At 36.3% G+C, this 16,671-nt stretch overlaps 1 protein-coding gene across 11 annotated transcripts in view; it reads right to left on the bottom strand.

Annotated features, from left to right (window-relative positions):
• The window catches only part of LOC118894889 (ABI family member 3 binding protein), a 260,700-nt gene that overhangs the window by 132,417 nt on the left and 111,612 nt on the right, over positions 1–16,671 (bottom strand). For all 11 annotated transcript variants that reach the window (XM_036851584.1, XM_036851585.1, XM_036851586.1 and 8 more), the window contains exons 5-9: positions 16,368–16,549; positions 15,758–15,813; positions 6,462–6,510; positions 5,219–5,290; positions 4,496–4,588 (exon numbers count right to left, since the gene is read on the bottom strand). In XM_036851584.1, the coding sequence (XP_036707479.1) occupies positions 4,496–4,588; positions 5,219–5,290; positions 6,462–6,510; positions 15,758–15,813; positions 16,368–16,549 (452 nt within the window). The remainder of the gene's footprint in view (positions 1–4,495; positions 4,589–5,218; positions 5,291–6,461; positions 6,511–15,757; positions 15,814–16,367; positions 16,550–16,671) is intronic.

Genomic DNA, 16,671 nt, shown 5'->3' with positions numbered 1-16,671 from the left:
AAAGACAAATATCATATCATATTGCTTACATGTGGATCTAAAAAAGGGTACAAATGAACTTATTTACAAAACACTAGTAGAGTCACAGATGTAGAAAACAAATTTATGGTTACCAGGGGATAAGGGAGGTGGAGGGATAAACTGGGAGATTGGGATTGACATATACACACTACTATATATAAAATAGATAACTAATAAGAGCCTACTGTAGGGGGCTTCCCTGGTGGCTCAGTGGTTGAGAGTCTGCCTGCCAATGCAGGGGACACGGGTTCGAGCCCTGGTCTGGGAAGATCCCACATGCCGCAGAGCAACTAGGCCCGTGAGCCACAACTACTGAGCCTGCGCGTCTGGAGCCTGTGCTCCCAACAAGAGAGGCCGCGATGGTGAGAGGCCCGCGCACCGTGATGAAGAGTGGCCCCCGCTTGCCGCAACTAGAGAAGGCCCTCACACAGACCCAACACAGCCAAAAATAAAAAAAAAAAAAAAAAAAAAAAGAACCTACTGTATAGCACAGGGAACTCTACTCAATACTCTGTAATGGCCTATATGGAAAAAGAATCTAAAAATGAGTGGATATATATATATATATGTATAACTAATTCACTTTGCTGTATACCTGAAACTTACACTGTAAATCAACTATACTCCAATAAAAAAAAAAAGTGACAGCAGTGGTGTGGGAAAAATTCTGCTCATTTTCGGTCTCCTTCACAAATCCTGGTTTTTGAATTTTGATGAACAGATTAGGGACCAAATCAGTAAGAGACTGGCCAGCTCCTTCCTTTTCTTCTCCTTCCGAACAACTCTTTCCCAAGAGGCCACAACTAGAAACAAGAAAATCACAAATAGGAAAGCTCACTGGTAAAGACAAACATACAGTAAAAGCAGGAAATCATTCATAAGCAAACATGATATCAAAACCAGCAACTGTGAGAACAGGAGAGTACAAACGCAGGAAATCAGAATTGCATTTGAAATTAAGAGAGCAGTAACTTAAAACAACCTTGTATATATATAGACTGCTTTATCAAAATCTCATGGGAAATGCAAACCAAAAAACTACAATAGATACACACACACAAAAGAAAAACCTACCCAAATACAACACTAATATGGTCATCAAACCACAAGAGAAGAAAAAAGGAAGGGAAGGAAAAAGACCTACAAAAACAAACCCAAAACAATTAAGAAAATGGCAATAGGAATACACATATTGATAATTACCGTAAATGTAATTGGATTAAATGCTTCAACCAAAAGACACAGACTGGCTGAATGGATACAAAAACAAGAACCATATATATGCTGCCTACAAGAGACCCACTTCAGACCCAGGGACACATACAGACTGAAAGTGAGGGGATGGAAAAAGATATTCCACACAAATGGAAATCAACAGAAAGCTGGAGTAGCAATACTCATATCAGACAAAATAGACTTTAAAATAAAGGCTGTTACAAGAGACAAGGAAGGACACTACATAACAGTCAAGGGATCAATCCAAGAAGATAAAACAATTGTAAATATATATGCACCCAACATAGGAGCACCTCAGTATATAAGGCAAATGCTAACAGCCATGAAAGGGGAAATTGACAGTAACACAGTAATAGTGGGGAATTTAACACCCCAATTACACCAATGGACAGATCATCCAGACAGTAAATTAATAAGGAAACACAAGGCTTAAATGACACATTATAAAAGATAGACTTAATTGATATTTATAGGACATTCCATCTGAAAGCAGCAGAACATATTTTCTTCTCAAGCGTACACAGAACATTCTCCAGGATAGATCAAATCTTGGGTCACAAATCAAACCTTGGTAAATTTAAGAAAATTGAAATCATATCAAGCATCTTTTCCAACCATAGCGCTAGGAGATTAAAAATCAATTACAGGAAAAAAAACTGTAAAAAATACAAACACATGGAGGCTAAACAATATGTTACTAAATAACCAGTGGATCACTGAAGAAATAAAGAGGAAATCAAAAAATACCTAGCGACAAATGAAAACGAAAGCACGATGATCCAAAACCTATGGGACACAACAAAAGATGTTCTAAGAGGGAAGTTTATAGCAATACAATCTTACCTCAAGAGACAAGAAAAATCTCAAATAAACAACCTATTCTTACACCTAAAGCAACTATCTCGAGAAAAAAGAACAAGCATGTCTTTCCCAGGCACTGGGCTAAGTATTATATAGGCTCTGGGCAGAGAACAGGTGAGTGCAAGGGTCCTGAGCTCTGGTTCTAAACACAGGTTCACTCAGGGAATTTAATATGGAAGCTTCCTGGCTTTTAGCACAGCGTTTAGATGATGTAGAGTTGAGTCTCAGGGTTTACAGGTAAACAGGAGGTGATCAAGTCTGATGCACAAATTAAAGAAATAAAGCCTAGAATCACTTGTCTACATTCTTGGAAGTAACTCACCATAGGACTAACAGGTATGAATGTTTTACAGTAAAAATGTAACAGCTGCACAAAACCACAAAGATTTATGGGCAAATATGTTCATATCTGAATAAAATGGTGATGCATAGATTTTGAAAAATTTTCCAAAATTCTAAGTCCACTAATTATGCTTTTCTACCCACTTATTAAGGCTTTGCTCCTCCTTCTTCCAGGAAGTTCTCAAATTAACAGCTAAGGAGAACATAAAGGTTTACCTTTTAGAACTGTTACAATCTGATTGCTTAACATCAAACAAGTAAACAGGTCAGACCTCCAATGAGGGAGGAGAAATTAAGCCTGAGGTTCCTGTGTGGGTGGGTCCTGTGCCTGTGTAAATCACAATTATGTCCCGAGCCACTTGCAGTTCTGGCCCCGAGTAATGCTTAATAAATATTTGTTGAATAAATGTTGCCAAACAGGGGCTTGGGCCTGTTTCCACACCCATAAAATGTGAAGATTCAAGTATATAAGTACTGAAGTTCTTAGCCATTGCCTAGTTCAAGGAAAATATTCTACATTTTTAAGTCTTGTTCAATTTCCACCACATCATGCCACCTTCTTCCATATTTATCAGTGGCCCAAGACATTCTCCAGAGACTTTAGAGGGGTGGTTCTCAAAGTGTGGCTTCCAGACCAGCAGGACCAGTATCACCTGAGTACTGGGTAGAAATACAAATTCTCAGGCCCCACCCTAGACCTACGGAATCAGTATCCTGGGGGTGAGCCCAGCAGCCTGGGTGTAACAAGCCCGCCAGGGCTTCTGATGCTTCATCAAGGGTGAGATCCTCTGCTATGGAGAGAATTCAGACCAATGTGATACCCAAATGCAGCAACTAGCTTAGCCCACTGGCCACTTCAATTGTTTCCTGGACTCCTTTTACAGAATTTTGCTGTTTTTTTCCCCAAATTGTTATGTTTTATGTTTTTTAAACACTAAAATCATATCAGGTGCTTTCTAGAAGTAGGAAGCAGTATCAATCTCAAAGTAAATAATAATTCTAACAGACCTGACCCTTACCTCAGTTACCACTGAAGACCTCTAGTGGCCCCTTGACAGTATAGTATAATAAGTATAATTTATAACAATGACTTCATTTGAAAATTATACCTGTATAAATGTGTATATTTTGGTTAATTTTATCATTCACTCTTCTTTCATAAATATAAAATAACTATTTCCCTATAGAATGTGATTTATATGAATAACTCCAACACTCCATCCTATCTACTCTTTACTTTTTTTCCAATTTTTTTTTTAATCGTGGTAAAAGATACATAACAAAAAATTTACAATCTTAATCATTTTTCAAGTGTACAGTTCAGTAGTATTAAATACATTCATAATGTTGTGCAACCATCACCACCATGCATCTCCAGAACTCTCCTTATCTTGTAAAACTGAAACTCCGTACCATTAAACACTAATTCCCCATTTTCCTCCTCCAGACTCTGGCAGCCACCATTCTACTTTCTGTCTCTATGAATCTGACTACTCTAGGTGCATCATATAAGTGGAATCACACAGTCATTTTGTCTTTTGTGACTGGCTTATTATACTTAGCATTATGTCCTCAAGGTCCATTTATACTATAGCAAATGTGAGAATTTCCTTCCTTTTTAAGGCAGAATAATATTCCATTGTATATATATACCACATTTTGTTTATCATTTCATCTGTTGATGGACACTTGGATTGTTTCCACATTTTACTTATTGTGAATAATGCTACTATGAATATGAGTGTACAAATATCTCTTTAAGACCTTTTCCCCACCCACTTCTTTTGGTTATATACTCAGAAGTGGAATTGATGGATCATATGGTAATTCTATTTTTAATTTTTTGAGGAATCGTCATACTGTTTTCCACAGCAATTGTACCATTTTATAGTCCCACCAACAGTGCACGTGCCTGTCCCTTAGTTTTTACTTTGAGATCCCCAAACAGCTCATTTGCTAGATCCCTTGGATATCCTAGGAATATCACTGTTAGTACTGTCACTGCAAAGTTCACCTACAGATCTTTGCTGCTTACCTAACTGTGTCTTGATTGCATCCGAAATCTCAAACATTATGGAGGTAGGAAGTTTTAGGGTGGTTTCATTAAGACCTGGAATAACAAGGTGGACTGAAAGAAAACAGAAGGAAAAGAAAATGCATCCCATCACAAAGTTCAGAGCATTAGAAACCATGAAGTTTAGTGCTTATTTTGCTGAGTCAATTTTAACCCCCCCCCAAAAAAAATAAAATAAAATAAAATAAAATAAAATAAAATAAAATTTTAACCCAAACTTTAAAATGTTGGAAAAAATATGACAGTAACTTTTATACAGAATCTTTTTCATATTCAGAACTGAACAACCAGAATATTCTGGCTTTTAATCCATAGACTCAAGAATTGTAAAATGGTTGCTTAAAATGTGTGAACAAACACCATTATTGATAATAACTTTTAAAAGAGTAATTCAATATGACAAAGACTCCCTCATAACAGCAACAGCCCTGTGGGGTAGGCAGGAGGGAGCCATCATGCCCAACAGACACAAGCTAGAGTTGTTTCTCTAACACACTAGGATAGAGGTAACATCTCGTGGATCCTAGGCTGGAATGGACACAAGCCAGGATGCTAAATACTGAAAGTAAATGAACCAACATCAATTTAACAGACCTGCTCACAGTGCAAAATTCCATAAGGCCTTATTATCAAAAAAAGAGCCTGACCTGACTAATGTAGGTGTAGATTTCAAGATAGACTCACCCAGTATTGTTCCTCCATAGGGAGTTTTTTCTGGGGATTTAGTTGAGGCCCTGTGAGTAACATTCTGAATCACTGTTGAAATACCAAAAGATAACAGTGTGAATGGAAAAAAAATAGTCAGGAAGCAGAAAGAAGCTAATAACATGACACCATCTGCACTGGAGAAACCCTGATCTAACTTTTTAATTAATAGAAAGGAACTCATTGGGCTGGCTACACAGGCAACGAAAGGTCTAGAAGGCACATCTTTTTTTTTTTTTTTTAAACATCTTTATTGAAGTATAAAAGTATAATTGCTTTACAATGGTGTGTTAGTTTCTGCTTTATAACAAAGTGAATCAGTTATACATATACATATGTTCCCATATCTCTTCCCTCTTGCATCTCCCTCCCTCCCACCCTCCCCATCCCACCTCTCTAGGTGGTCACAAAGCACCGAGCTGATCTCCCTGTGCTATGCGGCTGCTAGAAGGCACATCTTAATTCCTGTGCCTTTAAGTAATGAAAGTGTTCCATTCTAATTAGCTAAGAATTTCCTTTCTCAGCTCTACTCCCTGCAGCCTACCCAAGTTAAAGAACTAGCACAAAATGAGGCAAAGACTGACTCAGTAAATGAAGAGATTTAGGAAATGTATATTTTCAGAGCAAAGAATCTGGATGATTCCAATACTGACTGACACTGTTTTGAGAATACACTTGAGACACTGTGTTTCCTTAAAATGAATTACTATTTTAAGTGCTCAATCTCTTCCACCAGGAAACTTTCTGGAAATAATGGAGTCATTTAAATAATTTGAAAAACTGAAAGTCAAAACAAAAATGAGTGGATGCTGAAATAAAACATAACTCTTAAAACCTGGGTTTCCTTACTTTCCTTAAAGTGACCTCTATATCATGGTTATCATTTCATTAATCCAAATATCCCATTAATGATTTTCTACATGTAAGCTATCTTAATCCTGAAGAAAGCCACATATATTTAATTGGCTTTTTAAAACTTAATGCTTGTTAGGCTTGTTCTGTCCCTTGTTGTCAGCCAATGTGCTTTGCCAAGACCTGGCCTAACAGTACAAGAGTCAAAATTATCTGTCAACTTCTAATTTACTAGACTGATTTCTTCAAACTTTTTCTGAAAAATAATCAGAAAAATTGAAAAAATATGTGCTATGTTTAATTATCTCAGTTTAAAAAGTATATTAAAATAGTTCTAAACACATATCCAGAGCAGACGCATACAAATTACCTTGCTTGATGATTGTTACTGGGATTAGCTTTCTTGGGACATATGCTGGCTGAAAAGAGAGGAAGAGAGTGAGCTTTTGAGTTACTGTTAACTTAAAAAAATAAATAAGTAAAAAAACTGGAAGTAGACCTTGTCTTTAGTGAAGTTCTCCATGACACGGGTTTAACAGCTGCTGAAAAGATCTTTAGTACATATATCTGCCTCTATTTTATTGTACTCACTTGGTTTTCCCCATAAGTGTCCAAAGATTTGACAGAAGCAGTTTCTTCAAAACTCCCCTTAGTTTAATTTACTTAGAAACTGCAATGGAAAGAAATTAAATCCTCTGAATTGAATACTAGTTTATTTTCACTTCATTTGAGATGCGAACCAGCCAAATTCTGTCTTTACATTTCCTCTCAAAAAAAGATTTCAAGCTACATATTCTTTTAAAACCAATCAACATCAATTGTCTGAGGATGCCCCACTGCTGCCCTGCTACTTCAGACACAACTGCCGTGAACTCCTGATGCCAAGTATTTCCTTGTCCATGAAGGCAGAGCTGGGACTCAGATCCAGACATTTCTACTTCCAAAGCCTGTACTTTTAACTATTCTGTACATATTCATGCCCAGAGGACCTCAAAATTGGAAGGGCAGGTCCCAGAGGACTGTGCATTCTCCCTTCTTCCAAGTTGCCTCAGACGTCCCACAGGAAGTTTTGACGCCATAGAGTGGCTTGAGCTAGGGGCACGTTTAGTGTTAACTTTACAGTGGAGTCATCACTGGAGATTGTGAGCCAAGGATAAGACGGCCGTGGGAGAGACACGGAACAGGATAAGAGAAGGGCAGCAAATATACAGAGAAGAATTAGATTGAGGTAAAGGCGTAAGCATGACGTGCATTTTTTGATGCTTGATTTAACCTGTATGCATGGTATAGATACTCCATGTACTAGATCTGCTGACAATCCAGGATATGCTCAATGAGTTACTTAACCACATAGGTGTTTACAGTTGTGAACAGAAGAGATTTGCTAACAGGTTCCCATTCTAATAAACGATATGCCCGTAATAAAGAAGTGCCACAATACCACATTAACTGTTAGCTATTTTTCTTCTTGTAGTAAAGTCCTTATGTTTGAAAAACACAAACAATAAAAGTTTACTTTTATCAGATTATTTTTAAAAAGAAGTATCTATACTTCTTGTACTGTATATTGGCCCAGCGCTGTAGACTGAATGCTTGTATCCCCCCAAAATTCACGTGTTGAAACTTAATCCCCAATGTGATGGTATTTAGAGGTGGGGCCTTTGGGAAGTAAATAACTCATGAGGGTTCCACCCTCTTGAATGGGATTAGTGCTCTTATGACAGAGAACTCCCTCCACCCTTCCACCGTGTGAGATAGTTGTCTGTGAGCCAGAAGTGAGTTCTCCCCAGACACCAAATCTGCCAGTGCCTTGATCTTGGACTTCCCAGGCTCCAAAACTGTGAGAAATAATTTACTGTTTAAGCCACCCAGTCTGTGGTATTTTTGTTATAGCAGCCCTGATGGGCTAAGACACCCAGTAATTTCCTACTTAGCAGTCTAGCCTAAGGAAGTAATCAAAGATACAGGCATCATTTACGTGTAAGGGTGTTTATTACCACAATGTGAAACAACCTCCTCATTCCAAAGCAGAGGTTTTGTTAAATAAATTATGGTTCAAATTTCTGACATCTATTTACTAAAGTGGGAAATACATACAGTATAAATACAAAGGACACAAATTTATATTCATAGTATAACGTAACTGTATAACAAATATGTATAGACAAAAGACCAGAAGGAAATAGCTCATTTTTTTTTAACATAGTTATTTCTTATAATCTCATATTTTATTTTGTGTACCTTTCTATATTTTCCAAGTTCCTTACAAGGGTGAATTACATTTATAACTAGGAAAAGCTATTTTAACCAGCAGTCTCTTTAGCTACTATATATGCTTTTGTACTGCATAGCTCATACACTCTTGGTCAATAGAGGAATGATGTAAATATAATTTATACACAACTTTTCCCAGGCAAGGGGAGGGGAATAGCAGGAATGCAAGTATAACCATCAGTAGGAAAAAAAAAAAAGTCAGCTTTGAGGTCACACTGGCAGAAGACCTCTGGATTTATCATAAGAAAATTAAATAAATGTACCTGCTCACAGGACCCTTCCCCAGAGAGGGACAGGCAGGCCCACGGCCCTGCACTGGTGTGTCCACCTTACGTCCACTTGTGCTGCTTCAGCGAAAGGGTTGCCACACGTGGCCTCTATCATTCCTGAGCATTTAACCCCTGCTGCGGCAGCCTCCGGTTCCACGGGGGATGCTGGCCCGCGGAGCCGCACTGTCCTTCCCGGCGCTAATAATCACGTTCGACAGAGCTGTGTCTACCGTTCCAAAGACTCTTGAATGGCTGGTCCTCTGTTTGCCCAGTGAGTCCTGCCATGTAGTGTATACTTGGCAGAGTGTGAAGTTTTTCAGACACACATCACATTATAGCAGAAACGCCTGTGGGTTGCTGTGCTGATTGCCTTTGAACGGCATTATCCCAATTCTTATTTCCTTCCCTGTGGATGATTTGTTTCAAACAAGTTTTTGACAAAAACAAATGGAAAATATTCCACTCTTCACTTGAATGGAACACAGTGTCTGTTCGAGTTCTTATATGGGTACAGACCAGTGTTCTGTTAAGGTGATGACACGACTATATGGGCAGCGTGTGCTGCCAAAAAAACAAGGAAACCATTTAGCTGCAGAATCCAGTTCTTTCTAGACCTATAATTATTCTCTTGCCCAATCTACAATCCAAAGATGTGCCAAGACTAATGAGCAAGTACTAGCTCCCTCTCTGTAAGCAGGGTTTTTTTTTTAGTTGAAATATAGTTGATTTATGTTGTGTTAGTTTCAGGTGTACAGCAAAGTGATTCAGATTATACATATATAAGAATGTATATATATGTGTGCATATATATATATATCTGTATATATATATATATTCTTTTTCAGATTCTTTTCCCTTATAGGTTATTACATAACATTGAGTATAGTTCCCTGTGCTCTGCAGGTCCTTGTTGGTTATCTGTTTTATACATAGTAATATGTATATGTTAATTCCAACCTCCTAATTTATCTCTCCCCTCCCCTTTCCCCTTTGGTAACCATAACTTTATGTTCTATGTCTGTGGGTCTATTTCTGTTTTGTATAGAAGTTCATTTGCATCATTTTTTTTAAGATTCCACACATAAGTGATATCATATGATATTTGTCTTTGTCTGGCTCACTTCACTTAGTATGATAATCTCTAGGTCAAGGGCATCAGGAAAATCCTTCTGCCCAAAGTGTTTAATGCTGAAGTCTCTAAAATTCCCAGTAAGAAATCCACACTATGAATTCTTTCCCCGTGTCTTTTTATAATAATGTAGGGAAACATCTGTAACCTGGACTTACTGAGAAATAAAATATTATGATAATTTCCAAGTTTAACAGTATGTAACCAATTACAACTCAATTTCAATTGAACTGTTTCATGTATGATGTTGTTTATAAAGTTACCAGTAACCTTTCCTTACAGTCACAGGTTTGCTGTTATGAGCATCTGTCAACGTGTATAGAACTCTCAGTGCAGCTGGTGTCGGGTGTCGGGGTGGGAAGCGAGGTAGTGAAAGTCCCTCATCCCACAAGATGCTGCGACAGTTTTGCTGGGGTGGCCTCAGCACAGTACTACTGCTTCCCACGGACACCACCCTGGTACCAGTTTCCTTTCTTAGGCCATTTCCTCCCTGGCTCTCTTTTCTCTGCTGCTTGCTGACCCCATTCCTGCAGCAAACCTCCATCACCACTTCTTCCTCAGCTCTCATCCCTCCCTTCAGCAATTATTTTTTAAATGTTTATTGTATGTCAGGAAGTGAGCATATTTCTCTCCTACCCTTTAAGGGATTAATTATTGTTTTCAGTTTTGAGAAATGCTATTCCTTAAGAACCCAGGTTGTGCTATATCCTGAGCAGGGTGACTGGCTAAGGGAATTCATTTTTACCATTTTTCTGGGGACATTGTGGTTGAGTATCCAGTTGGTGAGATTCAACGGGGAGAGGATGCTGAAGTGGTCAAAGGCAATGCCCCTGAGGGCCAGCCCAGCTTGCTTTCCAGTCCCGGTTAGGGAAAACCTACACTCATCTAGAAATAACCACAGCAGCAGTAGCCACATGAAAGATTTTGGATTCACCCTGCATTACACTACCTTCCTCCCGATATTATTTTGAAAATTAGCTTTAATAGAAGTAGTGGTAACACCAGGGTGCTGTTCTTTGCAAGTTACTCTTTACAGGTTTGTCCATTTGATATTTTTGTGGCGGCAGCATATCCATTGTAGATTTAACTTTATTCTTAGACCCTGAGATAAAGAGGAACTGTCCATTTGGGGAGTGGCTAAGGAAGGGTTGCTCAAAATCAAATTTCAGTGACTCAAGAGCTAAACAACATGAGAAAAACTTGGGCATGTTACATTCTGGTTTTAATTCATTTTTTGGATGTCCTGATGAAAGTTATGAAATATACTGATTCAATCTAACATCTGACTAAAAGTGAATCTAACATCCTTCTTGAGAAAGTCTCCGTATTTCCAGTCAGCTAGGGAGGAATCAGACATACACCTTTGGTGATATCAGTGGTCTAGATATAAAATTTTCAAGTTTCTGCTTAGGACAATGATTGCTAAGAATGGAAGGACACCTGATGTACTCACTGCATACAGTCTTAGGGTACGAGTGGGGACCACACCGTATTTTTCCCTATTCACTCATCTGCTAACTGTTACACTTTAAAAATTGATACCACTTCTCTTTTTGCCAATGATTGAAATGGCTTTTTAAAAAGGTAGGTGGATCTCTGATGGAAAAAAATGGAAGGGTGAAAATAGATGTCATATTTTAGGGGAACACTTATTCTAAGGAGATTTGGATTAATTCAATAATTAAACCTATATTTTAAAATACCTGTTAATAAATGCTACATACTTCAAAAATTTATTGTTTGGTTAGTGAACTAGTTAGATAACTAATTTTTTTAAAATATAGAGAGAATGTATTAAAGTTAGGTCCTTTTAGCCATCGTTCCTTTTTTTTTATATATAATAAAACCTAATGAACTTATTTACAAAACAGAAAGACTTACAGATATTGAAAACAAACTTATGGTTACCAAAGGGGAAATGTGATGGGGAGGAATAAATCAGGAGCTTGGGATGAACATACACACACTACTTTATATAAGACAGATAACCAACAAGGACCTACTGTATAGCACAGGGAACTCTACTCAATATTCTGTGATAACCTACATGAGAAAAGAATCTGAAAAAGAATGAATATATGCATATGTATAACTGAATCACTTTGCTGTACACCTGAAACTAACACAACATTGTAAATCAACTATAATCCAATAAAAATTTTTTTAAAGAACCTAATAGTAAACACTAGGTTTCACCTTGATAAAAAGAGTGTTCTTGCTTCTCAATGTGAAGAAAATAGCACAATTATCATCTGGTTTTTCTTCTGCAGTTACATGGATCTCAAGTGATACAACTTTTATGGGAAGAATCAGGGTTATTGTTTATGCATACATCTTTTCTCTGATTTTTCTAGAGGTGTAGGCAGGGATGATATTGAAAGTATTTAACAAGCAGTAGAAGGAAGGCACTAACCTATCAGAAGAGACCCCTGCTAAGTGTCCCCTGGCACAAGTGTACTGGGACTTGCCTGCAGAACACATGCTTAGATACATGAATTACAATATATAATGTAACAAGATGCTTAAGATGGGGCTGTATTTAACATTCAAAATTTTAATCTAAATATTATTTATCTGTTAAAAATGGATCACCTCAAGTTCAAATTGTTTTTCACATTTCCAATCTCTTTTCAGAAGGTGTGAAGGAGTTTCTGCTGCATTTAAGTTTTAGGTATAAGCATGCATATATGAATAAAAACATTTTTCAATGTATCTTTTACTTAAAACTCTGGAATTAATTTCATATCTCTTGAAATACTGCCTTCTAAGATCAGTCTCAGAGAAGAGATGGGTAAACATTGGATTGATATCGACTTAAAATATTAAAATATACCTCTAAAATATCAAATCAACTTTCAGAATCAATTCTAAATGATCATATAAGATGGTCAAAGGCTATCCCAGCTGGTTCCTTTTCAACTCTCCCATGTTCCAGAGCTACCCAAATGCACAGAAGGCAGCTTGGGAAACATTTTTTCTGCTATCTAGAAGGTAACAATGAAGAAAGGCTTACAGAGAAGCCTTAAAATATCTTTTCAGTTAATTCAACTTTTCCTTTGGAAATACCCAAGAGTTTCAGAGCACTGCTCATTAGAGCTGGCTGCAGTTTGGGGTACTCTGCCTCACAGCTTGAAGTGATAAAATATCTGGCTCTGTGTCATAGATGCAGGAAGTTTCTAACTGGACCTTCTTGCCATGGTTATTTATGATGTGGAAAATAAATTAAATTTCTTGGAAATAAAATGTCAATCATCTTTCCCAATCTTGGTGAGTAACTCACCCTAAGTGAAATATTCTGCCAAAAGAAATACAAATTATTGAAATATGATTGCTGAGAAGAAGGAATGAAAGAAACGACATCGAGTCACATGTAAGATAAAGCAGGACAGCCAAGAGGATGGGAGATAAGATGTGCTTCCTAGAAAACCACTCACAACAGTGAGGATTGTTCTAGAAGAGAATGGAAAGCAACTCTATTCCCTGTGATTGGATTTAAGAGAGACAAAGACAAAGGGACCTTAGGGAATGGCAGAATTCATTACTTGGTGCTAAGCCAATTGGTTAATTATTTGGGAAAAGTATATAACCTCATCAATATAGGACCTTACTACATATAATATAGCAAAATAAAATCCACATAGGTTAGAGTTTAATTACTACAAAATCAAACCACTTATAAGACAAAAAAAATAGAGAAATATTTATCTGATCTCTGGATAGGGAAGGGTTTTCTAAAATATAAGGCAATTGGAGATATGACAATGGAAAAGACAAATACCTTGATTAAGCAAATTAAGACTTGCCTATTTCACAAATTCCCATAAACAAAATTGATAACGAATGTGCAAATAATGTTTCTAGATGATATCACAAAGAGTCTTTGCTCTTTAAAGTCTTTAAACTATTCCATAAAAAAAAACCATGAGATGCCCAATAAACAAAGAACTGAAACTAAAGGTCATTAAGTGGAAAATACAAATGGCTAATAAATAAGTGAAGAAAGTGCTGCTTTATCAGCAATCAGAAATAGAAATTTAAAAACCATTTTATACTATTATACTAGCCAAAATTTTAGGGATGGAAATACATAATGTTGAAAATCAGGGTACTACAGAAAGATAACTCTGATCCATTGCCAGCAAGATTGTAAATTGGTAAAACCTTTCTGGAAAGAAAGTTGACCAAACATATTAGAAAGTTTAAAAAAATGTTAAAACTCTAAACTGTTAATTCCTCTTCTAAGTATTTACTTTAAGGAAACAATCAGAAATGGGAACAAAGATTTATGATCATAAATGTTCACCATAATATGACATAATTAAACTATTAGAAATAACTTAAATGCCTACAAATTGGAAACAGATTGAGTAGCTGATAGTGTACTTAGATTATGTAATACACAGCAATTGAAACTATGTATATGAAAAGTACTTAATGACATGAAATATGCTAGGCCATATTTTGGCTAAGTGAAAAGAATGAGATATAAAATTGCACATATAGCATGATTTTAATTTTATAATGAAAACATGCTTGAAAAAAAATACAATGTTCTAAAAGTTTTAACAGTAGACCTTAAATGGTTTTCTACTGGTCTTTATTTGGCAGTGTTATAGGTAATTTTGTTAATTTTTCTTTTCTCATTTTTATACATTATAAATCTTTAAATGTCAGATAATTAGGAAAATAGTCAAAACCAAACAGAGAAAGAGAGAGAGAGAGAAGAGATGGAGGCAAGAGAGAAAGAAAATAAATGAATCAATCAATCCAGGCCTCAGAATTTACCTACAATCTCCTTTCTTATATTTTGATTTTAAATATACCAAAATACTGTCCTGGGCAGTCACAATAATTTAATAATCATGACAATAATTTCCCAATATACACACTTTTCTGCCAGTTCAAACCAAAGAAACATTTCCTTTATCAGCAGTAATTCTCAGTTCTATTTTATCCAAACCCATTTTCTGTCACTGAAAAGAATCTTGCATATTTTTATTCACTGAGGTATGTACTACCTTTTTTCCCCCACTGGGCTACATGAACAGTGGGTTATTCTGTGGACTATTCAATAGACATAAAAAACCATCTATCCACATACATCATGCACACATTGAATAGAACAAATTTGCAACCCTGAATAGAGTCTTTGCGTGTTCACTTGACTGTGGAATATTTCCCTGGCTGCATACTCCCAATACATAGAGACCAAAGCCTGCATCAAACTCCCCTCTTCTCACCAAAGTGCCTTCTCTACCTGCTCTATGATGTAATGTTCTTTACTTTATAATTAGGCATGTGATTTCAATGGCAAATGTCTCTGTGATGGTTCTAACAATGGCTTACATTTATAACAGGTAGTATGGAACTGATATAATGCTTCCTGAGAACAGATTTTGAAAAGTGGAGGGAAAGAGGAGAACAAGGGACTGAGCTCCTAAGGTGAGAGAGAAAAGAGTTCTAGATGGGGAAAATGCTGGGCACATAAAATATACAAACATTCACTGCACTGAATAGAAGTTGGGCATGTTACAAAACCAAACCAGTTGCTTCATCATTTTGAAAAGGGTTGGTTCTTTTAAGTAGGAAATGATAGAAAATAGAGGAAAGATTTGAACAATCGCAGGGTTAAGTAGTGCATGTACTTATTCACTCTTGAAACATGTTATAGTAAAAAACAACCCACAGGACAGAAGATAATAAGAATAATCTCAAAATACCTGGAATACTGAAATACTAGATAACTATACAGAATATCAGAATTTTAGAGCTTTAAACATATTAGAGATAATCTGATCTCATGCTTCCACCTCCATTTTCTGAGAAAGAAACTAATTCCTAAAACATTATGGATCAAAACTTGACCCAAAACCCTACAGCTAGGCAGTTAATTCAGTTTCAGTATCTCATAATAGGACTACTTCCTTATTTAAATGAGAGTATAATGCAGACACATTTTTAAAAGAACATTCTTGAAAATAAGCTGGTACATACCACTGTGTGGACTTGGTCATAGGTACTTTGGATTTTCCCATTTACTTTGTTTTTACCTGACAAAAACAAGAGGAAAATGACATTCTTTTCATTCTTCTTTTCCCTAAATCAATTCTTACTAGTCATTATGAAGATAACTACAACTCCTGCTCTAACTTGGGCATATTATTTTATTTGCTCTCATTTCAAACACTGATTCCAATGATGTTCAAAACAAGGGATGATAGGAAACAAGCCCAACCCCACAAAGTCTTTGCACGTTCATTTCCACTGGCCCAGCTTTTTAACTTAGCATTTGTACACGTTATTGATTTTTGGGTCAGTTAGTGTTCATAGGTCAGAGATTGATTTAAAATATGACAATGGCCAAATAAATTGTTATCAATGATTGCTACTGTCAAATATTAGTTTACCATTTTTAAAAAAAAACACTCATTATAAAAAAGATTCTGAAATATCAATGCTCAAATTCTGTTTACTTTTGTATTTTCATAAATACAGATAATGAGAATTAACTCATTTCCTATTATGCAACTAATAAAATAATTTAAAATTTGATAATTAGGAAAAATATTACAGAAAGCTCACTCAAATAGTTCTAGGTACTTACTTCCAACAATAGTCTTGTGATTAAAAATCTTACTCCAAATTCCACCTTCTACATTGTCTTTCACTCCGAATTCATAAACTGTGTCAGGCTTTAGATTTTCCACAATTGTTTCAGTGGCCGGACAGAGTTGAAAAATCCATTTCTTTTCCTTATCCTTTTCTCTATAGCGAATTGTATAAAATCTGTTGAATAACCAAAATATGCTGTAAAACCACAGGGAGATTCAGAATGTACTTCAAGTTTCTTAATACATCATAGACTCCCACCTACTCTCAAGATTTAACATTGGCTTCTGTTTAGATTT

The sequence above is a fragment of the Balaenoptera musculus genome, chromosome 4, assembly GCF_009873245.2.
Source record: "Balaenoptera musculus isolate JJ_BM4_2016_0621 chromosome 4, mBalMus1.pri.v3, whole genome shotgun sequence".
Classification (NCBI taxonomy): domain Eukaryota; kingdom Metazoa; phylum Chordata; class Mammalia; order Artiodactyla; family Balaenopteridae; genus Balaenoptera; species Balaenoptera musculus.
Note: the sequence above shows the minus strand (reverse complement) of the source record. Positions and strands in the feature narration are given on the sequence as shown.